This window comes from Scomber japonicus, chromosome 13 (assembly GCF_027409825.1).
Source record: "Scomber japonicus isolate fScoJap1 chromosome 13, fScoJap1.pri, whole genome shotgun sequence".
Lineage (NCBI taxonomy): Eukaryota > Metazoa > Chordata > Actinopteri > Scombriformes > Scombridae > Scomber > Scomber japonicus.
In genome coordinates this window covers 17,854,277-17,882,051 of record NC_070590.1, presented here as the reverse complement: position 1 = coordinate 17,882,051, position 27,775 = coordinate 17,854,277, and the positions used below count along the sequence as shown (strand labels likewise).

Below are 27,775 nucleotides of genomic sequence, written 5' to 3'. Positions count from 1 at the left end.
TAAAATGGCTGGGATTCCGGGTTGGCTTGTCCCACACAAGAAAAACTACCAGGATTGAACTGAATACACTTTGAAGAGGCTAAGAAACATGAATCCCTTTGATATTTTTTTTCAATTATTCATGAAAATCTGATATGAAACAAAAATGTTGGTCGGTCTCTGCTGATGAGATGGCAGGACTACCTATAAGGCGCTTTGTTTGGGATTTTTTTGTCCAAATGAAAAACAAAAAATGCTGAAAGACGATTCAGGTCACAACTCAGAATTGTAACTCATCTTTTAAAAGAAACAAATCCCAATGAGAGAGAGAGTATAGCTTATTTTATCGAGGACATGACCGTGTTTTTAACTCACCAGAGTATTGTGTTCTGGTGATAAGCGAGTGCTACTGTACTTTCCGTGTGTTTGTTTCTGTCTGTGTGGGACTCATGAGGACACATGCAGGGGAGGTTTAACTACAATTTGACACTATTTGTGCCACTATCATACAGTATGTACATTTCAAGATTTTGTATTAATGCAAAGACTTGAGCTCCAGTCAACTACCTTCATTTTCCCATTATTTATCTGTATGTAGAATATTGTGTTTCACATGATGGACACCTCCTGCTGTAGAGGCATGAGAAATAAGTTCAAGCCTCTTTGATGCTTTGACTGCACTGTCAGCTTATGCTGTGATGACTGGAGACCACAGTCCTTCTCCAGTATGTACTACAATGCCATTCACATTCAAAAAGGGAAGCGGGAATTAAGGAATTAAGGAGATAATAAAAAAAAACGGAAAATGAAAATAAAAAGAAAGAGAGTGATATGAGTTTATCGCTGTAAAGAGCTGAAATAAGCAGGTGAGTTACAGCGATTGGCTGACACTCTGTGTGTAGGTGTAGCTGGGCCAGGGGAGTAATTCTGATTGCTCGCTGCTCTGTGAGTGGGTGTGGTTGGCCCAGGGGAGAGATTTTGATTGGTGTTGGCTCTGTGGGAAGGGGATGAGTATTGCGCCTGTTGGGGACAGCCGTAGCAGTGAGTTGGGGAATCGCAGCCTGCAACAGGTGAGGAGGAAAATAATGGGGATGAGGGCACGGGGGAAGTAGAGAAGGAGCGGTGCAATGGGGAGGAGGAGGGGGACATAAGGGGACTGGTCTGGAGACGCCAAAGTAGCTCCTCATTGTTCCGACTCAGTCGCTTCTTCTCAGTGTTCTCCTTCTCGACGGACTCTTGGAGGTTGGCGTTGTCCTCTGACAGTTGCCTGCAGGGAGAGCATCACAGTGACAGCAATTGTTAGTAAAAAGCAGGGAGTAAAATTTATAGATAACAGCATTAATGATAATTACAATGCCTTATAATAATGATAACGTGTCTCACCTAGAAACGACTACTTTCATATCAATCTGAGCCTTCAGATCTTCATTCTGCTGCTGCAGAACCTGGACTTTCTCTTCGAGGAACACATTCTTTTGGGCCTGCTCAAAAGTAGAACACAACCACAGTGCAATCTTTCATTCACCAGACATACTGACAGTGTGTATCTAGACCAGTGTGCCTCTGTGTGTGCTTGAGTAGGGGTGGTTGTGGTGGAGACAGCTTATTTGAGCCTACCACTTTCTCCAGGTCAGAGATCTTCTTATCTTGCTGGTGTATTTGCTGGTTCTTCATTTCGACAACCTCCTTCAAGCTCTTTAGATCCTGTTCAATGTGTTGGTATGGTGCCAAAGCATCCTATTACAGACATGTGTGAACAAGACATAAGAAAGGTAGGCAGAAATACATTGAGTGTACCACTTCAGATGGCCAGTTCCCATTTGGACTATATATTATAAATACAGTGTATTTGGATATCTACATTATTTAAAGTGCCACTTGAAATATGCATGCAGTCATGTAGGTCTACTGTGCAGTGTCTACAGTGTATTACATTATAGGTAAACTCACAACTATCTGTTCGTCGGTGCTTCTCCTCAAAGCCTCCTCAAAGCGTTTGGCTTTATCCCTCAGACTCTGGTTTTGAAATGTGAGAGTATCCACTTGATCCTGAACAAGCATCCACACACAGACACATGATATAATGCATTGCTTCAGTACAGATTAGTGTGTCAACTAAAAACGTTTAAATGTGTCTCAGAAATGTGTTTGTCTTCTTCTTCCTTCAGTTGGATGTTTGAGCTTCACTGTGCAGAATGATGTATGTGCAGAGTTTGACACTTTGAGGATCTTTTCACATTCATCTGCTGTAGGTGATGTGTGACATCACAACTAGTTTGGAAACAATCATGGCCTCGTATGCAACTTACACAAGTGTGATGTGGAAGCCTGAAGCCCCCAATGCACAAGTAAGTAGAGAGAGATTATGTGTTCAGCAGTTAAACTTTTTATATTAAAATAATATTTCAAATTCATAGCTTCTGGATTCTTAATGAGGGAGACAGAGCAGGTGTAATTTTAATCATTTCTAACTAGATGATTATATATATATATATATATATATATGTATATATATTAAAACGGAGGGGACCTTTAAATACTTTAATAGAATCATACCTGTAGAGAAAGCCGGAGTTTCTCAAAATCCTCCTCTAGAAGTTGCTTCTGTTGCTCATGAGCTTTCCTTAAGTCTACAGACAGATTCAGACACACATTAAGAAAGAGAGTTGATGTTGTTTTTTAGCAGTGCTGGGTGTCATATTGTCTTATATTGATGAGATTGATGATCATACCTCTCATGGTACGGGCATGCTCCTCATGCAGTGTTGCCATGGTGATGTTATGCATGTCTCTGAGCTCCTGAATGGCTGCCTGGTGGTGGACTGTCATCTCCTCCACCTAACACACACACACACACACACACACACACACACACACACACACACACACACACACAGGCTCTCAAATTACTGATCATATTCAGTGTGAAAGATTAAATTTAATCAGAGCCAACATGAAACAGACACCTGTTCTTGTTGCTGAGTCCTCAGCTCCTCCATCTCTGACTGATGCTCTGTCTTCAGGTGCTCTGCCTCTGCTGAGTGACATTTCCTAAGCCCCTCCTCCACAGCAGCCAGCTCTGCCTCCTGCTGCAGCTGCAGCTCCTGCAGTTCTTGCTCAAACGCCACCTCCAGTGCTGTCTTTTCACGATGGAGTCTCTCCCATCGCTTTGTGTTGGATGCTGCAGGTTTGTGAGTGCAGAACAAGTTTTACTGTACATTTATTACTATCTATACTGGGGTCAGGTTCAATTCACTTTCATTTTAGCTAGTTAAAACTTAAAAACATAACTTCCATTTGGGAATCAGTGACTCAATCATTTGATGTTTAAAGTTGATAAAGATAAATAAAGTTGAATGAGAAGGTGCTCTCTCAGGCTTTTTCAGAACAAATTGGTATTATTCACAGAAAACATTTTGATTTGTCATGGAAAAATAGATTATATATAATAAAATGAATGACGAATGACTGAAATCTGTATTGCACTGTCACACTGTCATGGCTTACTAGGACACTTGAATTGAACAGAGCCATCCTTAGTGTCATTAGTAATACCTGTGACTTTATGGGATAAAATTTGTGTCATAGTAATAACAGCTTTCAAAAATTAAACAAAAAGACTTTGTTTTCCACTCACTTTTCATTCATTTTCTTTTTTTTGGTCTGATTCGTGAACATTTTTATTCAATTATTATGACACAATGACCATAAAATCCCAGGTGTTACTGATGACACTAATGATGGCTTTGTCTACATATTTTACTATGTCGAGACAGTGAAAAAGCGCCATCTGCCTTAGCGCCTTATGTGATTGATTCTCTCACTCACCCGTTTCCTCCCTGATCTTTTGCATTTCCAGGGACAATTTCCTTTCATTCTCTTCTGTAGTTTTACACTGTAAATTGGGAACAAACAACATTTTGATATAGCTGGTACAGCTTCAAATGACCAATTGTACAATTCTGGGGTATGGGTGTAAATGGTCAAACAGCAAGTTGGTTAGCTGATGGATAATGTCAATAATGTAAAGAGTCAACAGCCATACCAGCAGCTGTCCAGGAGAATATGATATCTGGAAACATACTGCACTGAAAGATCCTGATGTACTGGTTAAACTGAATTAACCTGCATGAGCTGCAAAACACTAGATGTTGCTTACTGATAAGAATACATGTGGACAACTCAAAGCACACACTTGCATGCTGTGTTCCACTGCTTATGCTGTAGCTGTTGTGCCTGACTGATGACAGCAGAGGGAGCTCAAACCTACTCAAATGAGCACACACAAACAAGTCCTGTCTTTTATATCTGCACTATGGGCCCTTGACTGCCACACTCAGACAGTGACCATAAAATAACCAGACAGTCCCCCTATAGTCTGGCAGTTACAGTTATAGCACCTCAGAGGCTAAAACCATTACATATACCTGCATGAAACCAGCTCACTGACACAACTTTAAAGGACCCATCCCACAGTCGCTATCATTCATGCTTATAGTACTGCTCATTAACCATGCTGTGAATCTCACCTGATGCAGTTAAATACTGTGTGCTCCTGAGTTTGTGTGTGTGTGTTTGTGTGTGTGTGTGTGTGTGTGTGTGTGTGTGGAATTCAGGAAATAGAAAGATTGAGGCACTGTTGGCTATCTAAGCCAGATCATAGATTTATCTTAAACCTCCTCCATCTCCTAGCAATGTTGTCCACCAAGAGCCCAAGACAATCCTCAGTTAATTAATGAAAATATAGACTTAGCACAAAATAAGCCTACACAGGTGCATTATTATCTTGGTGTAAGACAATTTTATTGAGTATGCACTGTATTATTCCAACTGGCTACCTTGAGGCAGTAATGCTGGGTGGTGATGATGAAGGCTTCCAGACCCAAGGATGTCTTCCTCAGCTCTTCTCTTAGAGCTCTCAGCTGCCTCTCCTGCTGCTCGCAGCGTCCCTGCAGCCTCTGCACCTAAGTGACAAAGAACAGAAGGGAATAGCAGAAAACAGAAAACACTAGTGCAGACTCCAAGCTGTGCCCGGGTATTTTTCTCAACAGCTCACCTCCTCCTTTTGTTCCTCTTTTTCTCTCTCCTCCACTTGCCTCTCTCTCTCTTTCTGTTGAGCCTCTTCTTTCTCTCTCTGCAGGCTCTCCTGCTGTTCCTGCTGCAGCCTCTGGGGGGCTAAGTGATGAGGGGACCCTGGGGGAGCTGACGCTCGCACGGCTGCTGCGGGACGCTGCCCAGACTGGACTGTGGGGAGAGGAAAAACAAACATAGGAGATTAAACTAACAGTTCTTGACCATTCTTGTTTAAATAAAGAGTTCCTGTTAATAGTGATGGTTCCACAAGGTGGAGCTATGCGGTGTGAAGTTGTGAGTGAACATCATTTTCCAGTAGAACAGTATTTGTTTATGGAAGTCAGACAATTTGATTGGCAATTTAGATCATTCAAAGTCATGCAGCTTTCGCTCAGAAAGTTAGCATGGCCACCAAGACAAAAGCAGTAGATTGTGTGCTAAATAAATTGGAAGGCAAGTTCACTTTGAAAATAGAACAAAAACTTGCACTGATTTTTCCTTCATAAAAAGGAAATGTTTGCGCTGCTCCCTACAGGCTCTGAATACGTCATTGTGTATCGTTGATATGATTGGCTGTAAGTTTGTCCAGTAGCGTACAGAAGCATTTGATAGACATTCGTTGATCCCGCCTCAAATACGAGGTGTATTAGGCTATATCTCCACTATGTAATGAATTACTCATTCCTTAATCTAACTGGGAAACATCTATCTATAATATTGAAACTGATGAGTATTAAATCAGAGGAGGATTTGACATGACCTATTGCTAATGACTGTGTTCACATGATAAATGATGGTAAGTTAATTGAATCTTTTCTACAGAGGAAGCCCTGGGGTAATACCCAGTCCGGTGTTCCTCATGTTGGACAATCTAATCTTGTGATGAATGTGACCAGTATCAAGAAATTACTGCAATAACATGTGGACATTGTTACAATATATTGTGTTTGTGTAAAAACATTAGAGCACATTTAAGTAAAGGCTTGATGCATTAATGATGGTGCTAATTTAAAGGCCAGACAAACACAAGCACAAGACATTTTTTCTTCGCGCAGGCAACCATTAGAGCTGCAGCTGATATAGAGGCAGTCCGATTAACCCCTGTGTGAGTCACCTTCACGCAGTGTGAATACATACTAACCTGCGGAGATACATAGCATCTCTCGGATACATGAAATTCTTTCAAGAATTACTTACCATCTATATGTTCACACAGACTGAAAAACAAGCATCAGTGTCCACATACACACAGTAAATCACTGCGGCCCAACATCTACCGCCTCAGCCATATCATTCAGGCCTAGTGAAGCATGGGGAGCAGTCTCCATGACAACACAGGGCTGAGCTTGGGGTGCAGGGTCCCAGGTAATGAGTGAAAGATGGGCTAGAGGGAGATGCTGGGAGGGGGGATAGAATGAGAGGAGTTCTCTCCTCATTTTCAGACAGGAGGGGGCTACCTAAAGGCACCGAATGATTGTAATGGTGACAGACATGTTGAACCAATTTAGAGAAAAGACAGGAGCTAAAGGTCTAAGTTGAAAACATACAGATATTCACAAGTGCGCATGCGTGCAAATAAAACCTGAAATGGGGGAATTCTTCTCTGCACAAAGACAAAAAGAAACTGAAAAATGTAAGAACTAAACATAATAAGGAAAATGTTTATTTCATGGCATCTAATGACCCATGCAGTGCCGCTTCTACAAAATGTTTCAATATTACCGATATATTTTCATCAGTGTCTTTGCCTCAAAGGCACATTAAAATTTGCCGTCTTTGAAAATGACTCCTAGAAGTATTAGTATGCAAATTAGGTATTATTTCAGGCACACACACCGAGCCAACTCTAGTTTCTACCTGAAAGGTTATATAGAAAATAGTGAATACTAAGTGAGTTTATATGGCTGAGTGTGATGGCAGCATGCAGATTTAGGTAGACGGGTTGATGCGAGACACAGTGAGAAAAGGTGATGGCAGACCTTGTGGGGTGCAAAGCGTGTTATTAAAACTGGTGAAGTAGGGTAACTTCAACACGTTGACATTTTACCAGCACACTATTCAGAGCAGCTTAGAGTAGGAGCAACACTAGATACTGTTAATATTTGTATATCCCAGTAAACAAGAGAAAATGCTACAGTGCTGACTAGAAACTAGAAACACTGTTTGTGTTTTGAGACTGTGGGGGAGGAAACAAAGTCCAGCAAAGAGCAAGCAAGATGCAGTAAAGAGAAGGGTGATCACTAAAAACAGCACTCAATATAGTAAGACACAGGTGTAGCCTGAGGAGATGTGTGTCAACTCAGCCAGGAAAGGTGGGGAGGACCTCTGCAATCTTGTGTGACCTGAGATGATTGTTTCACCACTGTTTTAAAACTCCAAACTGTAGGCACCAAGGCACAACATGGAAGAGAGTGCTACAGTAAGCATTGTGTAAGGATACAGGTCATAAATAAGCACACAGCCAGCACCAGAGAATGGATGCAAGCTACTAATTGGTGTGAGTGGAATAAGGACAAAATAGGGTACATTTGAATAGAACTGAATCATCATTTAAGGTTATAAGTAACACCAATGCTTTTACTAATATCACAAGTCAAAATGTCTGCTATGAAAAAGCCCTTTTTGTGATTCTGTGTAAAAGAGACAGAAGATAACCTTTATGTTGCTATTGGGTAAAGATGGACATGCTAAGACAACTGACAATAACTTTGCCTATTGGCTATGGTGTGTTTTGGTAACAAGGGAAAAGACTCACCTGGGGACTGAGGTTTGGGAGGAACCACCGCCAGCCTCTTTGGGGAGGAAGGGAGGGAACGTGTGACCTCAGAACTCCTCTGAAACTCCTTCCTGCCAACTGCCAATTGACAAGGATACAACCAATCAGTGGGTAAGGAAATGTTGCAGTGAAACGTTAAAATCTATCTGACCACTATATTATATGTCCTTATGTCAATCAAACATCATCACACACACTCACACTAGCATCAAACCAACCATCCCTCCATATTGATGCCACAATCTCCCCTTTTCCTCTTTTCCAATCCTTTGTTGATTTTTCTCCTCTCCTACATTTTTTTCAGTCTCTCTGTTACCATCCTGCTTTCATCGCCAGCTACACCCCCCCCTGCTGTGTACTGTAGCATAACTACGTCTCATGGGAATACAGGTAAAAGAGAAGCAGAGCATACTGGGAGAGATCAACTCACTGCTCTTTGTGACATTACACACTTTGCAGCCAAACTCAGAACTCGAGCATCATTTTTAATGTTTCTGTGCTCAAGCATCTTGTCACATGAAATCTGTCGCAGAGCTGTTGAGGTGTGTGGGTGTGAAGAATGTAGCTGGTTTTGAAACAATCAATGTGAGATGTGTTACCCAGGAGCTCAAAATGGTGAAAAAAGTGGAGGAAAAAAAAACAGATGCTAGTGAATAAAGAAGTAGGTGTCAGGAGGTTAGCGGGGAGTCTGTTGTGAAGCAGGGAGGAGAAGGCCTTGGAAAGAAACTAATTAGACCTGTAATGTGAGAGAAGCCTCTGATCCTGAACAAATCCCCATATAACCCTGGAGAGATACTTCAGGCCTGTAGAGGCACTGTGTGTGTGTGTGTGTGTGTGTGTTTTCACTGTGGATAAGTTGGTGTGGTGTGTAGTTGGTGGTCAAATGTGGCTCTCAGAGTGACTCATTACTGCAGAGTGAACCCCAGAGTCACACACGTACAAACACATACAAACACACACACACTGCCACACCACATCACTGTGCTTGTACAACCCCCCCCCCCCAAAAAAAAAAAGAAACTGTCACAAATATATGTTGGAAAACACACCAGGAATTAGTTGAGAACACCAATAACACAAGTTTAAAGTGTGATACTAGAGGGCTTATGGTGTTCATTTTGAGGTGTGAAAAACCACTGTGTGTGAAAAGCATTCCTGAAAGTGAGCTACTTCTTCTTCTTCTCTTCTGACCAAATTGGCACCGTCAACCATGACATATACATCAACATGTATACAGAGCAGACTATGATGAACATGGTAAAAGTGTGGTGTTTCTCCCCTGTACAAAATGTTAGAAGTATAAAAAATAATGTTTAGTTGAGAATCTCTTTCATCATTGTATTTCAATGTGCAAGCATAGTGTGCATTATTATTTCTAGGACGTGAGAAAATACTGTCATCATGAACAGGAGTACATTGGACAACATGTGTGAAATAAACACTCAAAGGGTAATTCCACCCTCGGATATCTCCAACACACTTCAATACATTCTCTGAGTGATTTTATATTGAATTTGAAACATACATTTCCTACGTATTTAGTTGGCTGCAATCTGCAACCTCACTGCTAGATGCTGGTAATTCCTTCACACTGGTCCTTTAAAACCTCATGGGGCCTATTTTAACCATCTATAGTGCATGGTTTGAAGCGCATGTCCAAATCCACTTTTGCTATTTTGACAGTGGAAAAAATGGTTGTACTGAAGTCTCTTAATAATCATGGGTGTGTTTTAAATCACTATTTGTGTGTTTAATTAATTCTGATAAATATTATGACTAACCATTATGAAATGCATTTGTCAAAAATATGTTGATGTAAAGAGTGTATGCACATACACCCGCCTCATGCAATCTTGATAATGTGCCCTTGCCTTCAATTTAGTTAAGTTCAAACACTTTCCACTGCCTCAAAATAGCAATGCACCAACAATGCATATAATACAATATCAGTAAATCAGCTCTGTTTTTATAGACAAATGCCTACTGACCCCCAGGGGAGCCTCTTGGCTGGGTAGGCAGGTAACGTCGGGGCAGGGCAGGGGTCGAGGGCGGTTGGAGGCTGTTGCTGCGACATGGCACACCTCTCTGGTGATCTGTTGATGGAGGGCTGGTGGTCACTCTGTGAAGAGGAGGCTCCTCGCTCACACTCAGCCCTGGAAAAAAAAATCACATAGAGTATCTGTATTATGTCTGAATCACAAAGTTCACTGGGCTGCAAAATGGTGTGTAACCTCTGGGTCTCACTGCTGCTGCTCTGTCTTCCCTCTGTTAACCTGGAGCAGTGCACTTATCCCGCAGATGCATTCACAGTCTTACACACATGTTGACACAGGGCCTCTTGAGCACAGAGGAAAATACAATGTACCCTCACACATAAGCACACCAATCATTGCAGCTGTAATCCATCAAATGACTAGTGAATACACACTTTCTCGCACTGCGTATATTGTACTTATCTCACAATCTCCGATCAATACTGCACTTCTCCACCTTCTGTATGTGACGGTGATAAACTATCTAATGCAAAGCTGCATATAAACAGCCATGAGATGGTGATTAAGCCATGCAGTATAAATCAAAGTGCAACTTGTGATGGCTAGTTATTGTGAAAATGTAGATATCAAGATTTCCTTTTGGTCAGCACTGTCTTATATCTGTGCCATACGCCTCAGGCGCTCAAGATAAGAATAGTACACTGCAGGGAACCTTGTCTATTCAGAGGAGCAGCTTTGCCACTGGTGAGGATTGTTATGGTGACCAAAGGACTCTACCTCAGCATGCGTACATAACCATGCAGGAGCACACACAGATCTCTTTATGAAAACACTTTCCATGTGCTCCCACCAACTGTTTGCTGTATTGTACCAATATTGCTCTGAATACTCTGAATACTGTTCTTATACTCTTGAAAATACAGACTGAGATTGATTCCTTACTAACTTCTCACTAACTCTACACATAAGCATACTGTATGTAAAAGCATAATTTGGTCTAATAATTCACCATTTTCTGGCCACAATCTATTTAATTCAGTCATTTCATTTTATTGAGCCCTAAAGTCTCTTTTATCTGTATGCAGACAGCAAGTAAAGGCAGATCATGTTGTGTTTTCTTGTTTGGCCTTCTTTTGTGTCTTTTGTGATACTATGAATTACTGGTATTGCAGACACAGGGATAAAGACGTTTTTTTGTTTGCTTATTATTACAGCAACGTGCCGATGTGTAAGGTTCAGCACTTTCTTTCTTCTTGAAGGGTTTTCATGGCAGTAACAACAGATGACCAACACCAGGTGCATGAGACAGTGAAATGCAATTCATCTGAACTGTAATTTTTCTTTCTTTGTGTCATTTGAACTGTTTTTGAGGCATGTAAAGTTCAACATATACAGTAATTTAGAGGAGAATGTGAAAAGAAAAGCAAAAATCACCTTGTCAAAGCCCTGACCCACATGTTGTAGATCATAATTATCTATGATCTCTCACTACTGTGTGTACATGTGTTGCTATGTCACCATAGGGACAACCTGTAATCTACATTCCCAAAGCTTCATTAGTCCACCCAGAGGTCCTCCAGGAGTTGATTAACGAGGCTGTTTACAGTATTTCCTTCTTATTAACCAGTCAAGGGCAATGGCAGGGATGGGTAGTGTATCATCTTGGTCAGAGCACTGTGTTACTATTACTGCATGATTTAATTACTGCTGTCAACATCCTATACAGTATGTGAAGACTTTCAGAGGTTAGAGTCTTAAGGATGAGAACAGAACATACAAATAATAGATTCAATTATATATTTCTTTAAATCAAAGAAAATAGTATCTTTCACACTGAATGCTTTCACCAGTACTCCATTATCTGAGTCAACACAGATAAACTGGCTGGTTCATATGAACAGAAACATGTTCACTAGTCATAGGTCACGTATGTATGAAGAAATTCCCAATGCAGGGAGCAGAGAGAGTAAGAGTAAATGATTACATTACAAAACATACACAATTGAGGAGTGCTGTGAATGATTAAAAGGTGACTGTAATTCACCAGCATAGAGAGAGAGAGAGAGAGAAAGCAATGTATTTCATTAATGGTAAAAGCAAGCTGATATGCATCACTGATTGGCAAAACGGCAGCTGATGATGGATAACAGAGCATGAGGAGGAAAAGGAAGGAAGAGACTGGCTGTATGGGAGCAGGAGGAGGTGAACAAAAGGATATAAAATAGAGCTATGAGAAGGAATGAAAGGATGGTGCTGATATGGAGCCAGTGGCAAGCATTGCAAATTATGAAGACGGTTGAAAAATATCAGGGATATTAAAAAAGGACCATGAGCAAGAGGAGCAAGGGGAGAACAAAAGAGAGCAGTTTTTCCGACTCAGTAGGGGGCCATTTGATTGCAGTAGCTTGCACTTCATTGCTCAACTAATGCTTGTAGAATAATGCAGATTTTTGGATCTCAGTCCTCTTGCACTGACTAAACAGGAAACGGATCAAACAAGCCATATGACCTCTCAGTGCTTTCAGTGTGTATTCTCAAATGTTCCACCTTGTCTATATGTAAAATGTAGCCATGTCACTAGCAGGATTACAATGAAATCTGATAGTAAAAAAATAAAATTCAGACGTTAGAGGTGGTTATTTGACTGTAGCATGAACCTGTCTTCACTTGTCAACTACATCAGCACATTCACATCATCATCATGCTGTAGCCTGTCCAGGTGGCAAACAGCAGCCAAAATAGGAGCATACAACCAGGTGCTTATACACATAGACTGCTGAACTGGACCCACTGCACAGCTTGCACTGCTGACATACCTAAGAAATAGCTCGTATTCAACAAAAAAATACGTACCATGGGAAATGAGTGAATACTTTAAGTTGAATTTCTTCATAAACATAAAAACAGCAGCATCTGGTACAAATCGACTCAAGTATGTTTTATGAGCATTTCTATGTTTAACATCTATATTTGCGCATGCTAGCCTAACCCTAACCCATAACCTTACCCTAACCCTAATCCTACATAAATACAGATTGTAGTAAATATAGTCTTCCATATTAAAGGGAATATATGTGAAACTGAGATAAAAACAACTGAAATCATTTAATTCCACATGGAAAGTTTTTCAGTTAATAACGATAATGCTTAAATACTGATTTTATACTTGTTGTGTATTTTGAGGTGTACCCTTAATCTTGCCTGTTTAATTAGACTGCATGCTCCCACAGACAGATGTCAGCTTCATTCAGCAGTGCTCAGTGCAGAAGACAGTGTGTAATTAAGCTGGAAGATTGTATTCATCAGAGCCTGTAATTTGTTCTGCTTATTAATCTTTGCTTCCTGTCATTTGTTTGAAGCTGGTTTCAGATGTCTGTCAATCTTCATCCAGCAGTTATAATGTACAAGGTATTACCTATTAATCACTTTTCCTGTGATATTTTATGTATTAGCAACTGTTTTTGCTATGTCCACAGTATATGCAAACATTATTTTGTCTGCATTCGGTTTCAGCCCGTTAAAACAGAAATTTGGAGATGATATATGCTAATAATTTAAAGTGATTGTTATTTTTTAGGTATTTGGCATTTCAGATTTGGTAGTAGGCTACATATAGTATATGTGTATGTTCTATATATTGTGGATGAAACAAGCTGTGTCATCGATCCCAATTTAATCAAAGTCAGATTTAATATTGTTAAAATACTGACTTTTGTGTATTTAGGAAAGGTAACTGATGCTAAGGGTTCTGAAAACTTCATAACAGCCATAAAACTATGTATATTTCCTCCTAGCAACAAAAAAAGTACAGAAAATGTGCATGTGCAGCAATGTGTATGAAAGCCAAGGTTAAAGCTGCTTACATAAAGCACAACATAATGACCCTGCAGAAACAGACCTGGGCTGTAGAGAGATACTTAAGATGATAACACCAGAGCTGACAGCAGCAGCCACGGGGCCTCCTGTCCTCTGTCAGGTCCCAGATGTTAGGAGATTAAGGTTGAGTATAATCAGGAGGACATGTGAAGTATTTCTTCTCTTATAGTCAACAATGCCTCTATCAGCATTTACTAAAACTGAGAAAATGGCAATTAAATGGCAGTTCAATCAAAAGTATTATTTTAGGACTTATGTCAAAAATGGATTTTCTCTATCGAGTAGATGCTGTCCTGAATCTTCTGAGCACAGTAATTAAAGTTTCCCTAAAAATTAAGGGCTTAGGACAAGAACAAAAGTTTCTAAATGGAAAAGGAGGATACAATTAGGTTGTGGATTGAAAGAGAGGGCAGTGGAGAGACTTTAGCCTTTGGCTGCTGCCACTGATTACATTCTGTAGAATACTGGTAACAATTTTCCCACTACAATCTTTCAGCCTTTGCCAATCTGCACCTGCTTTTTTTCACATGACCCCCCGCAAACTGAGTGAAGGTTAATGTAGTGAACTCAGCAGAGTGCACAATCAGCCGCGCTCACAGTGTAACATTAAGCAGCCAGGCTATGTTCTGGAATAACTCAATATAGCCATAAGGTAAAAAGAGAAAAATAAAAACACACATTTACAAAAGTCTTCAAAAGCTTGCATTTGATGCTTTACATTCACATTTGCATTTCCAGTGGACTATTTGAAACCCTGAAAAAATAAGGTTATGGAGACACTATTATGTATCTTTTTGTATCAGCTTACATTATAGTGTGCTAGTTTGTTTATTACAGTGTGTTTATATACTGGGAGTGACTTGAAGTAGAGTCTTACTGGTTCTTCACTTATTTTCACATTTCTGATATTTTTTTCTGAACAATCGCTTAGTCATGAACTGTGATTAATATGGAGCTGGATGAAACATGCAGGTAGTTTATTGGGTAATGAAAAGGCCTATTGAGCCAATCCAAACTGCCACAGTTCCATTGCTTCAATAAGCCTCTGCCATGTTAGTTTTTCTCTCCACAGCCGCATAATGGCAGCCATATCTAATTGGCCCATCTAATTTGCTGCTCTACTTGAGTGTGTTTTTTTGTGCATGTACGCTTGTGTATATCTGCATGTGCACATACACCATAGAAACCATCTGTTCACAGTGAGCCAGCATGAGTCACAGGCCAGATCTGAGCCATGGCATCTGGGGTATCACATCCACTCTCCTCCCATGCCTCTCTTTTTTCCCTTTCACATGCTACCTTCCTGCCCTCATTTTCACTCACTGGATTTGGTTTTCATCACTGCATCTCCCCTCACTTCTTCTCCTCTCAGCTCAGCCCTTTAGTTCATTTGATTTCCACCATTATTTCATTAAAGAGTAGACTGATAGAGGCAATAATATTCTGTTTATTTTAGCGATCGAGTTTCCATCATGAAGTCAGCGCGGCTCAAAGGCACAGGCTTCATCTGCCTCCTTCTGCTGGATTCACCTTTCAGCTATGTAATAGAGTCTGTCAATCACAGAGGAATTACAACATATCCCCCAATGTACCTTACATGCACGGATGCCCTCTCTCTTTTCACGCACACACCAATAAACACGCATCCTCGAAACACCTTAGGGGATGTCAGAGACTGGGCTAAAGGCAGGATTGGGTTAATGGCTAATCAATGTTATATAGAGTAACCTATAGCCCCCCAGGTGCTAGACAACCCCACTTGCATGCAAACTTATACGCAAACAGAAGATAAGAATGAATCAAGTCCATATCAGTTTGGCTCGGTGTCAACTTTCAAAATGTGTATGAAGGCGTACAAGTCTTTGTGTATTTCCAATGTATCTGTATCTGCATTTATGATTGGTTTCACGACAAAAAAATCTACACTACTAGTAGTTTTTACTTTACAATAAAATACAAAGGATCAATATCAAAGAGTTGTGTTGGTTTTTGATTTTTTAGGTATGCAGTACATCTTTCAAAGGTAGGTGGCACAACAGCAACAAACTCAGAGATGGATTTTTGTATAGTTGCATGGCTTACTGTGTAATATTGGTGAACAAGCCCTTTAACATCATGAATACATAAAGTAATGTACAAATGAGTGCACAAAGTAGTCCTTTTCCTCTCCCTCGCCACTCTCTTCTTCACAGTCACACAATTGCACATCTGCACATCACTCATTGATCAGAGCAGGTTTAGGAGCTATAACAGTGGGGAGTTTAAACTCTGGGGATCTTCCTCTAACCCACTTTATTGAGATCTCACAATCCCTATCGCTCTATTCCTTAATGATTTCTTGTATCTGTATCATCCAGAGCCCTAATGGAGTCTGTTTTGCTAGCTGATCAATGGGGAAACGAGCAACTGAGCCCAGCCTTTCTTCTCTCTGTTAAAGAGGGTTGCTGAGGCTCCTGACATCCTTGATGGAAGGATATGTGAGAACTAATCAATCTATCAGTTCTTTGATTTGCAGTGCGGCAAGTTATAGAGGAAGATAAGGTATAACAAACACTCCTGCATGCATGCCTTTCTTCTTGCACACACATTCACAAATTAATCTCAACAGAGACCCTGGAAATTAGAAACTGAAGATTGTTTACCACTTTCATGACTGCTACTTAAGTTTTCTGATATCATCTTGCTGTGAATTCCACCACCAGTCTACAAATGTGTTTGTGCTGTCACTCAGAAAAATGGTAGCAGAAAGGGAAGCAATTGCAACTGAAAGTTTCCTCAGTTTCTCAAAGAAAGGTTAGCCAAAAAGACATCAGACAGCCTTTTGGTTAAAGCTCAACAAGCACTCACACACACACAGTGGGAGAGACAGAATGGGGTGTACAGTTGAGCCCAGTTTAATCCAGAAGGTCAAATGTGAACAGGGAGTTCAAATGTTTCACAGCTGAAAGGTCACGAGCATCACACAGAGTCAAAATGGGAGGTAAATATTCCTGCTCTTCCTTCCTGTCTATCTCATTGTTTGAAATACACATACACATACAAACACACACACACACACAGAGAGAGAGAGAGAGAGAGAGAGAGAGAGAGAGAGAGAGAGAGAGAGAGAGAGAGAGAAATGAACATCAAAGGTCCTTTAATCTTTACCCTCTCATGTCTATCATTCTTGATTCCATTTTCGTCCCACTGTGCTCAGAGCAGCAGCAGTTCAACAGCAGAGGAAACATTCTGCTGCAGGCATTACATCGAAAACTTCTAGTCTTTCGTCTTCTACTGGCAGGTGTTTCTCTGCTTTGCGTGTTCGTGTGTCTACAGGTGTCATATTTATAAATGGTCACACTGGAGTTTTACACTACAAGTGATGAATGCAGTGAATCTCCACCCTTACATCGCCAGCTACTTAAATAAACTAGGATTTAACTGATGCACTTGTTACCATAGCATACAGAGTTATATAAAGTCTGATGGATATTGCTGGGAAAAAAATATGATTTTTTGGCTACAGATCAGTCACTATTTTGGCCAGCAGAGACTTTTTTTTTTTTTGCTAAGATTTATTTTGGGCTTTTTCACCTTTATTTATATAGTAACTGGCAGAGAGGCCGACAGGAAACAGGGAGAGGGGAATGACCAGCAGCATAAGTGCCTGGCCGGGTTTGAACTAGGGACGCTGCTATTACATGGCATGCACTATGACCACTCGACCACCAGGGAGCTCCGTCCAGCAGAGACAAATGAAGATATCAATGGGAAGGGAAGGGTCAATTCTATACTGATGATGATGTTGTATTTCTCTGTGAAAACAAACCATAATAAAGACAACAACATGAAAATCTAAATAGAGTAGTTGCAGGCAGCAGTTGATGGCATATACACACCTAAGTGCCATGGGAACTGTGCTGTAGCTCATTACTGGTCTGTTTATATAGTGACTTTTTTCATTTTCTAACATGTGCATATGATGTCAGAAGTCAGTATCAGTTTGGGTTTGAGAAATTGATTGATATGGTGCCACAAAACTTAAGGTTGACATTCTGTTGGACGTGGAAGTTTAAAGTCTGTGTCACTATGTGCAACTGGGGAAAAACTGAGTAGAAGAAAATGAGTTTTCACTTTATTATTGTTGCATAGGGCATCAACTGACAATTATTTTCATTATTGACTAATCTGCAGATTATTGACTTGATTTACCAATTAATTGTTAAGTCAGAACATAGCTTTTGCTTAACTGAGTCCAAAAATCCAAAAATCCCACATAAGTTTTATATTTTTGACTCTGGAAGTTGCAGATCAATTTGCTGTTTCTTGACTAATCGATTAATTGACAATGGCATGTGTGTGTGCAGTGTCGCCAGTATACTTGGTCAATGCAATTACAGCACCATTAGAGAGCACTACTCCTGCAATTTGAACACTACTCAATCGTTAAGGCCTTTCTTCAATAATGTTTTTACTCAAACAGAAACCATTGAGGAAAAGAATGATCAAATCAATGTCTATATTTATATGAAACAGACATGACAATAACATTACAGCAATTTTCTAAAGCTGTTCAAAAATTACAACGTCTCTATGTATGCCACTTAATAACATTTAACAATTGCTGTGGAGACCCAGAAGAGTACTCTTTTTCCTATTTCACAGCTCCAGAAAAGCAGCCTCCCCCGCATTGCAAACAGTATGTATTCACTTTCATCCAACGGGGAAGAGAGAAAGAGAGATGAAAAAGTATGACTGGTATGGAGATGGGGGGGTGGGGGGGTGTACAAGGGAAAAGGAGTGATGACATAACAGGGAGCTTGATGTGCGTGAGAGTTGAGGTGCTTACGTCAACTGTAACTGGGAGAGGGAGAGCAAGCATTCTTTATGTAGGTCACATTAAAAACACATGCAGCTATCACAAATTCAGCCAACTAACCGACCACCCTACCAAGCAGCACTGAAATCACAACTGTAAGTGCTCTTCCAGCTCTCCATGACTGTGAAAAACTAAAAAACTATCCACATCATTCAGTCAGCAGCATCACAAAGTAAATTATACTGTAATCTGTGCTAATGCTGTCTGAATCAATCCTGTTTAGGACTCTAATTTAAATTACTGATAAGTCTAGAGAATTCTTCTAACATTTAAGACAAAAAGGTGGTTATAAGCTCTGATCTGTCAAATGGGGAATCACTGAATTTCCTGATAAACTGTACCTTGTTCAGAATATACATCAATTAATTACTGTATCACTGCTGCAGTAAATTGCAGTAAACATTTTCTGCTAAACTAGAGTCGATCCTGCCTTAACATCACACCTACTTAGCACCATGTCATCGCCATTAGTGCATGCATATTTAGAATCAACCCAGAGCCAACGTTCTGACCTTTAATCTTAAATAAATGATTGAAAGTATAGCAAAACTTTCATGAATAAAAAAAATGACCCTTTTATTGTGCCCTCATGTCTTTTATAAAATGCGCTTTGCTACACTGCAGTTGCATAGTAGTTAATGACGTGGAATACATTTGAGCAGGGAGGAGCTCAGGAAGAGAAAGCAAATTGTAACATAATGAATGTGGGAGGGGGCTGTTTATGCAAACTATATTCATGAGGGGGATACATAGAAGAAGGTAATAAAAACAGTGTGATGATGGTGCACTCATGATGTAGTAGTAAAGTAGGTGTTAGTGAAAGCATCCCTGAAATCACTCACGGTGAGCTGTCCTGCAGGGGTCACTCTGTGTGCTCTCAGCAGAGTGGGCAGAGGAAACGGAGGAAACACTGGAACTCCTGACGAAGCCAAAGGCTGCCAAGCGGCCTGCAGGGTGACGGCCGCTGGAACTGGAGCCCGGGGGGCGCAGGCCTGACTGGTTCACTTTGGGAGGCAGAGACTTGGAGGTGGCGGCCTGGGTCTGGGCAGAAACTGCCACTGGAGCAGGAGGTGGAGCATGATGAGTGAAAACCTCATCTTCTATTGGGAAAGTAGAGAATGAAGAATAATGTATTTTTCTTAATATTGAAGCATAGAGTTAAATCTACATGGGTTGCCCTTAGCTGAACTGATATTATACAGACATAGAATACAGGTAGCAGCCAGACAGTATAGAGAGCGGTAAACAGAGCAACTCATTCATCATGCATTTCATCATATCTGGTAATTAGTTGCATAATGATCCATTTGTTTGAGCTGTTGTACTACAGCACATAAACTGAAACCACAAGTCTAGCAAGTAAGACTGCGTGTGTGTGTGTGTGTGTGTGTGTGTGTGTGTGTGTGTGTGTGTGTGTGTGTGTGTGTGTGTGTGTGTGTGTGTGTGTTAGCGTGACTACTGTAAACAAAATGCAGGAGGTTCTGCATAGCCATGATGTTTACTTGCCCCTGTGAATCATTTATCATCCAGTGTTGACTAAGCTCTCAGTGGCCAACCAGGAAGTTCTCTGTGTTGGATGATTCCAACTGCTACTGCAATCAAAATTTAAGTATAGCAACCTGCAAACAGCACCGTGTTGTCTTCCTTGCAGACTGGGCTAGCAGCCAGCACTTTTTCTAATGCCAACACATTTGATATGCCCCCCACAGTGCAGCACACAGGTGATTTATGCACTATGTTTCTGGTTTGCCTGTGTTTAAAGTTCCGTATATTATCAGTACCCAGATAGCAAAATTCTTTTGGCCCATATCTGGCCCACACCTGACATGTTCATCCGGTCCACATACAGCATAGAATGATGGCACTTGGGCGGTCCGCTCATGTTTGCCAAAAGTGGGCCATAACCAAGCCATCACAATGCCAGATGTCAACCAAAAACACACCAAATAAACCAGTTCGGCCAAGACTGGCCCAAATATGTTTCAACAAAGGTGGGCCAAGTATGTTTCCTTATATGTGGGCCTCTTTAGGCTCACATCCGGATTAGTCATTGCCATACTTGCCATATTTCGGCCAAAGATGGGCCATATTCGTTTTGTGATATTTGGCCCAAATGTAGCATTTACTACATGGGCCAGTTTAGGTTCACGTCTGTTTTGTCCGGGCCAGAAGAATGCCTACAGTGCCGGATCATTGCCTCAAGTGGCCCACATTCGCATGCTATCTGGGTAATGTCTCACTATTTTAGATATTACAGTGAAACTAACTAACTAAACTAAAAGCTGTGGTTCTACCTTCCTAGTTTCCAGACCTGTAATGAAAGGTAGATTTTTTAAAAAGAAAGAGATATCTGCAGAAGAGACAGAAAAGACAGGGAATCAAAGAGTGAAAGGACGGATAAAAAAGTAATCATAGCTCCACAGTGGAAGCTATTTTTCGCCGAGCAATGGGGAAAAATCCTCCCTCTCAGTAATCTATGGTTTCCAACAGCAAAACAGATGAAATGTGCAGGCATGAACAACCATGGCTGCACACACACATGCACACAGTGGGCAGTGGGCAAATCCTCAGGCCTTGGATTGAAGCCCCATCTTGGCTACCCCAGCCTTCAACACAGGGTCCTAGATCCTGGGCTGAAGAAGAGCATTATCCCCTGCTGGCTGCAGAGATAAGGTATGAAGCCCTCCTTTCCTCTCCATTTGGCACAGCTGTGTGCTCCAGTGGATGCTACAGAATAACCGCCACATCAATACCAGAGAAGGAAAAAAAACTCAGAGAAGGAAAATACAAGCTCTGCTGATAGAGAGAGACAAAGTGGGACAGAAAGAAGGAGAAGTCTCCAGTGTAACTCCCCTCCAGCATCATCAGTGCCGCTGTTCACACTTCCTCAATATCTGCCTATGTGCCATGCAGTCTGTTTATTAGATTCGAGCTTGCTCCTCTTGAGTGAGAGAGTCCGAATCATTAAAGATAAATGTCGTAATTTCCCTCCTGCCCTACACTACTTTCATCCCCTTGGGGAGAGGGAAAAGAAGTGAGTATGGCAAACATCTACTTAAGCCTAGATATCACAGATCTCTGCTCCTGCTAAATGGAAAAAACACATTATTCATGAGGAGATCAAACTTAAATAAAATGACTTTGAATGTCCTTCTTTCTTTGTGTAATATAATAATAATGTACCTGCACAATACACTGTACCTGATGAAGAGGCTCTCAAAAAAGTACAAAAATTCACACATCTGAAAATGTGACATGAGCATCCTAACTTGAGGTGAATTATAAAAATTGATCTCAGTAAATTCAATGGGACAGCAGGAATAAGCACAATATAATGACCAAGTGATTTTAATTACAGCCCAAGGTGACTGAGACAAACCTGAATGGATTTCCTCTACAAAGCGTTAAATTGCATGCTATTAAATGTGATAGTTGATTGCACTACATAACTATTGAAGCAAAGCACAGGCTTTCATGCTGCGAGAAAGGCATGGTGAGAGCCTCAGTATGCAGAAGTTACAGTACCTTCAACACAAATGTCCTGTAAGTGGATGATCCTCATTACCATAACAATGCAGAGTTAAAACCTACATGGCAATTATGTGAGTAGTTACAGTACTTTGATAGCTATGCAATTCCTATATAATTACTATAGCTATGTCAAATGAAGAGATTTCCTTTGACAAATGCCTGAAAGAAAAAAAGCTAAATTTATTGACACATTTTTAAGGGTTACAGCACAGGGTTCTCCAGAAAAAGAATGAGAAAATAACAGGAAATCCCTCACTTCCACTGACGCAGACAAACTTGATGCTGACCAATGCTACATAATATATTTTAGCTGATGTTTATCCATGCTGTATGTGTAGGGCTGGGTACAGCAGCTATGAGGGATGATTCTAGCAGGAGGATACTGACATTACTTAAGCATTAATTGCTTTGCACTTCAAAGCCTGTAGTTCCCAGAGGGATGAGCACCATCAAGACACCATACATATGTATTAATAGGGATTATGATAAGGAAGCCTGGCAAATTATAACACTATGCTGATCAATTCTGTGTGTGCAGTTTTGGTTATCACACCCAGGGAGACAGCAGATCAAATATGCGTGGTGGTGATAAATGGCGCTGGCCTCCAGCAGTGTGCAGGGTGATGAGCAAATTTCATACTTCAATATTCCAGCGACAGTCAAGCTGTAACATAAATCTGACTTCAGCAGTCAGAAGTGGTATCTGAAAAATCTGAATTAGAAATTTGAAGTGTGTGAACACTATGTATGTGTTCAGAGAAAGTGCAAGCCAGCGTTCATTTATTTATTTTGTTTTGTAGATGCAGCCTTCTGGAGCACAAAACGTCCCTGCAGAATATTTTCTTAAAGCGCTCCAATCAGATCAGCCAAAATTAATCTCAGAGAATGCATTTTAATGAGCTGCCTTCATCTCAGGCCAATTTGAGGGGAAAACAGTCCCATGACTGCTCATTGCTGCACAGAAGAAGAAATATAAGGTAGCTCTGTGTCAAATTTTTCGTTGCTAAAATGAAATTTGACACATTCTGTAACTCAAAAGAGGACATCTCCATCTGACATTCTAGTTATTTTCTGAGAGTTTTTTATTTTTATTTTTTCTACCTGTGTTATCTTGGCTTTGGTGACTGGTTGCTGGGCTGACAGGTTGGACTGGCTGGCTGAAGACAAGCATCGACCTCTGACTTTGACCAGGTCCTCTGCCCTTGGCTGAGCCTGTAGCCGTTCTGGTGACTGCTCCCAGGCCCAGACGCAGACCTCGGCCAGAACGCAGGAGACTGCCGCTCCCTCCGGCTTGAGAGGCTGTGCGGGGCTGCAGCGCGTCCTCAGCAGAACTCCCTTTAAAACTGGCTGATCTTCCCACCTAAGGATCAAAAGTTCATACAATTAAATTGTACTTAAGCAAGACACTCTGTGATATCAAATTTCAATATGAGCAAGACAGATAATGAGAACATGATATGCCTTATCATGATCATGTATGCTGACTACTTTGGTTACATTACTGCTCTAAGGCTTAAAAAAGTAGATCACTGCAAATCTGACATGATTAGCTCTTAAAGAAAATGTAACATCACCCTGAAGGGAAACGAAGATCAAGAAACATTAACTGTTTGACATCACCAACACAAGAGTATCCTCTCAAGGACATCATCTTGTGTAGTGGACAAAACATCTAACATACAGTACTTGCAGTGGCATGTACAGTAAAGTGTTGAGAATTGTCTTGTCCCTGCAGGCTTTGCACTTCAGCATGCATTAAATATTTATTTTCACATACTGTGTTTGCCATAAGAATATGAATGCCAAATGAAGCTATTTAATCAGAATCAATAAGGAATGATTTCAAAGTGATAACGAGCAGCTCTTGTGAGAGCAGGAATAAAAATGCAGAAGATATGTGATCAATTATACATGTTTTTACTGCGGGATAGAAGTTATGGACATCTGCTGGGGAAATTAATAGGCAGAACAGAAGAGGTTTGTCTTTGTACTCAACATATATGACAAACTATCATAAAGCCATTATCTGAAGACACTGCTAATTGATGCAGGAGCTATCATAATGAAATCTTATGTCTGTCCCTTTTCAATGTTTGTGTGACTGTGCTGTGATAGTGGATTGTGCTGACAGAAAATCCTTTGTTGAGAATGAGTACGATACCAAACTATGAAAGAAATTAGAGTATAAGCTTCATTCTTCTAAGGAAGAACTAAAGATCCATAAAACTTTGAAGTCAGATACTTCTAGTAAAGACAGTACAGTAGAAAATACTCACCTCTGATGATGCCCCGTAAAAGTCACCTGCTTTGCCGCCCAGTTTTGGGGGTGCCGTGTGGCTGTGTGTTTGTGCATGTGGAGTGGCATGTGTGTGCGCAGGGGGAACAGTGTTGGTGTGTCCAGGGGGCCTGATGCTCCGGCACAGCATTCCTGATGGGAAGATATTTGTTTGCATCTCTTGGCGATACTTTTCATAAAGCAGGTTGGAGGCACTGAGTACTGGGGCTCCCCTGATTTCTTTGTCAGGCTTGGAGGGGTCTTTATGTATGTCTTTGAAGGAACTGGCTGTTTGGCCATGTGTGTATGCTGAGAGCCTGGATGGTAAAGAAGATACCTGATATGGTCCGTCAGCAACCTGGGGCTTAAACTGAGGATTTTTTCTGACGTAAGTGATGATTTTGGGGCGAACTCCTTTGGGTTTAAGTTTAGGTGAAGGAGAACTCTCTTTGGGGCTGGAATTGTTAGAGTTGGTGGAGCTCTGCTGGTTGCTGAGAGGCGCTTTGGGAATTCCAGTTGTGCTTATATTGGTTCTGACTGGTGCTCTTAAGCAAGGGTTGCCATAGCCCTGAGCTGATGTTGGTACAGCAGGGTTGCATCCTGACGGGATGTGTCTAACCGCTCCAGAGACATTCCTGGAAACAAGGTACATAGAGGGTTGCCTGCGTGGTGATCCCTGTGGTGTCCTGAGAGGGGAGTGGGGAGGGGTAGATGCCCCAGAATCGACCCCAGTCCTTTTGGGACTGGAGCAGTTCCTTCTGTATGTAAGCTGAGTCTGGGGTCTCTTCTCTAAGGTGGAGGGGTTGGAGGGACTTGAATTACTCTGTGCAGTTGCAGTCGCCTGATTTTCCACAGGCAAAGCCTCACACTGGGCCACTTGGTTGGGCGGTCTGGCCTGGGACAATCCAGCTGTGCAATACAGGTGGGAGAAGTCTGATGGTTCACGTAAAGATGTTCTTGTTAACTTTCTGTTTGACCCATTACTGTGTGAATCTAGAGAGGGGTCTGGATAAGTAGGTTTGATGGCTTGATGAGCATTGGGATCTGCTAAGTTCCTTGCTCTCCCCATCTCTGTCTGACAAAGGGGTCTGACAAGCTGTTGCCTTCGTGGTGGCAAAACCCTCTCCTCAAATCCAGCCTTCCTCCTTTGGCCCAGCAATCCATCTGAGGGCAATCCATTCTTCTGATGACTTCCCTCCTCCTCTCTGTATTGAAGGCGGTCATGTTTCTCCTGAGGATGCAATGGTGAGGTGTTCTGGTTGGCATCTACAGGGGTTGCCCTTCTTCTAGTCTGGGCTGAGGTAGTGTTGTTGGTGTTGGGATAAGGGTTGGTCTTGGAGTTGGGCAGAGAGATGAGAGACTGTGGTTCTCCACTACAATCCAAAGCACTGGATAGGCTCCCGCTGTGGGAAACAGCTGACAGACTGGAGACAAACACATTTGTCTCAGACTTGGATTCTTTGAGACCTCCCTTCCGTCTCTCTCTGTCTCTTGATTTGCCTGACCTTGTGTCCCTTCTCTCTACGGAGCCTGTCACACATGTGTCTAGCTCTTCAGTGCTATGACAGCCAATCCTTTTCTGTGACTCTTTGGCCCTCTGTATTCTGCTCTCCACTTCGTTGCTGTCATTGTCATTTCTCTTCGCCCCGATTGAAGCAGAGCTGGCAGTTGAACTAGAGGATATAGACATCGGACCATCATCTTTACCATCTCTCAAACTTCCTCCATCATCTTCCTCCTCATTCTCCTCCTCCTGATCCCTGTTTCCCAAGAATGTATGAATCTCTGGACTCTCCACAACCTCAAACTCTCTCAGTTCAGGCTCCATGCATTGCTGCTCAGAGTCCCAGATCACTAATTTGTCATGTGATTCACTCTGAGAGACCAAAGGAGGAAGGGAGCTTGTGCTGTGCCTTGTGTCCTCTATCAGGCCTCTTCCACTTTGATCATCAATTGAAGACAATTGATTGGCATTATCATCCTCTGGTTGGGAAAACTGGATCTGGGTTTTGTTTGCAATCTTTTCTGCTCTGTCAACATTGACCCTCAGTCCCTGGAAACCAGTTGGGGTGCTCATGTCGGACCACTCAAAGACACCTGCAGGGTCCTGAGGCCATTTATAGAGTTACAAATATTTTTTTCCCTCCCCGTCTCTCCTCTTCAGGGTCTGTGTGATGATGGCCCTTCAGTTGATTCTTCCAAGGACAAAGAGTCATCTCATGAATTCTTGTCTTCAATCCACCACTTATCTTGGCTTTACTGTGAGTTAACAAAGTTGTCTTTCAAGGAGATGTAGGTCTGTTCAATCTGAAATAAGAACCAACAAAGGAAACTGTAAGACCACAACTGCAGAACAAGTAGGCCTGAAATATAGTCATTTTTATAGCAACAATTCATTTTTTTCCCCACTGGGCAACTTAAGGTGTTTCATATTCCATTTGGTCTGAGTACCAGCAATTTCTGACATCAGGTCTGTGTAGCTCACAATCTTGTGCACTTTAGTTGTGTGACACCTATCAGTGATGTCATTTGAAAGAAAATAGGAACAGCTTCCCATAGCACAAATATGTACTGGTGGCATTACAGGAAGTGACAGTCCCTGAGCTACCTTAAATACATGTTTTGTACCTTCAACTTGCTGAATCAAATCATTTACCATGAAATGATGCTAATTTACATGTAAAATGTGATGTTTTGGGTAGCTAAATAACTCAAGGACTAAAACATTCATTTTATAACGAGCAAGAGTGGTATGGCAGTGATAATAGGAATGCAATTATCAAATGATGATGGATGTTCACTGTAGGGCAGAAATAAAGCAGATAAGAGAAGAGAGAGGTGGAAGCTAGCTCAAGCTACAGAGCTGTTTGCTTGTGAGTGAAAAATCACCCTGGGGAAGGCTGATGAAGACAGGCGTAGGGGAAGAAAGGGAAGGGTGCGAAATGTTTTGTAATGAGCTTTTTTTTTCTCAAGAGACATTGAAATATAGATGGCAGAATCAGGATTGGGTGAAAGCATCAGCAATGAAACGTGGTTCCAAAGATTTGGGTTTATGGAGGATATAGTACCATAATATTTTAAATACATATGTGTGCAAGAAATAGTGTCACTAATAAGGTGCATGCATGTTCCTAACATGAAAACCACACAGGTACAGCAACACTAGTTCAGGAAGGATTAATCCATACTGTAGATCTGATCACTACAGGAGGGTTGACACTCTTCTCTCAATGTGTCTCCTCTAACATGCCATATGGCTGACTGAGCCAATGCCATGATTCGATTGCACACATCAACAGCATATCCTGCTTCATTTAAAAACAAAACAAAAATCTGCAGGATGTACACAAAGCAGATTAAAATATTCATGTCATTTGCAGCAGAACGCCATTGCTAAGTAACTGACTGTATGT

General features: G+C 41.3%; 1 protein-coding gene across 1 annotated transcript; it reads right to left on the bottom strand.

Annotated features, from left to right (window-relative positions):
- Nucleotides 1–816: 816 nt before the first annotated feature.
- Nucleotides 817–26,439, bottom strand: mtus2a (microtubule associated tumor suppressor candidate 2a). The gene is made up of 15 exons (XM_053331095.1): nt 24,364–26,439; nt 23,189–23,447; nt 19,409–19,656; nt 9,817–9,985; nt 7,808–7,906; nt 5,036–5,223; nt 4,818–4,943; nt 3,808–3,874; nt 2,946–3,160; nt 2,712–2,817; nt 2,536–2,609; nt 1,930–2,028; nt 1,597–1,716; nt 1,363–1,463; nt 817–1,246 (listed from the first exon to the last, which is right to left on the bottom strand). The coding sequence occupies exons 1-15, from the start codon at nt 26,437–26,439 to the stop codon at nt 817–819; spliced, it is 4,377 nt and encodes a 1,458-aa protein (XP_053187070.1).
- Nucleotides 26,440–27,775: the final 1,336 nt, after the last annotated feature.

Coding starts and splice junctions, on each gene's coding strand:
- mtus2a (XM_053331095.1), bottom strand. CDS start 26,439: ATGAGCACCCCAACTGGTTTCCAGGGACTGAGGGTCAATGTTGACAGA. Junction 2,818..2,945: donor GGACTCAGCAACAAGAACAG/GTGTCTGTTTCA, acceptor TGTGTGTGTTAG/GTGGAGGAGATGACAGTCCA. Junction 1,717..1,929: donor GCACCGACGAACAGATAGTT/GTGAGTTTACCT, acceptor TGTCTGTAATAG/GATGCTTTGGCACCATACCA.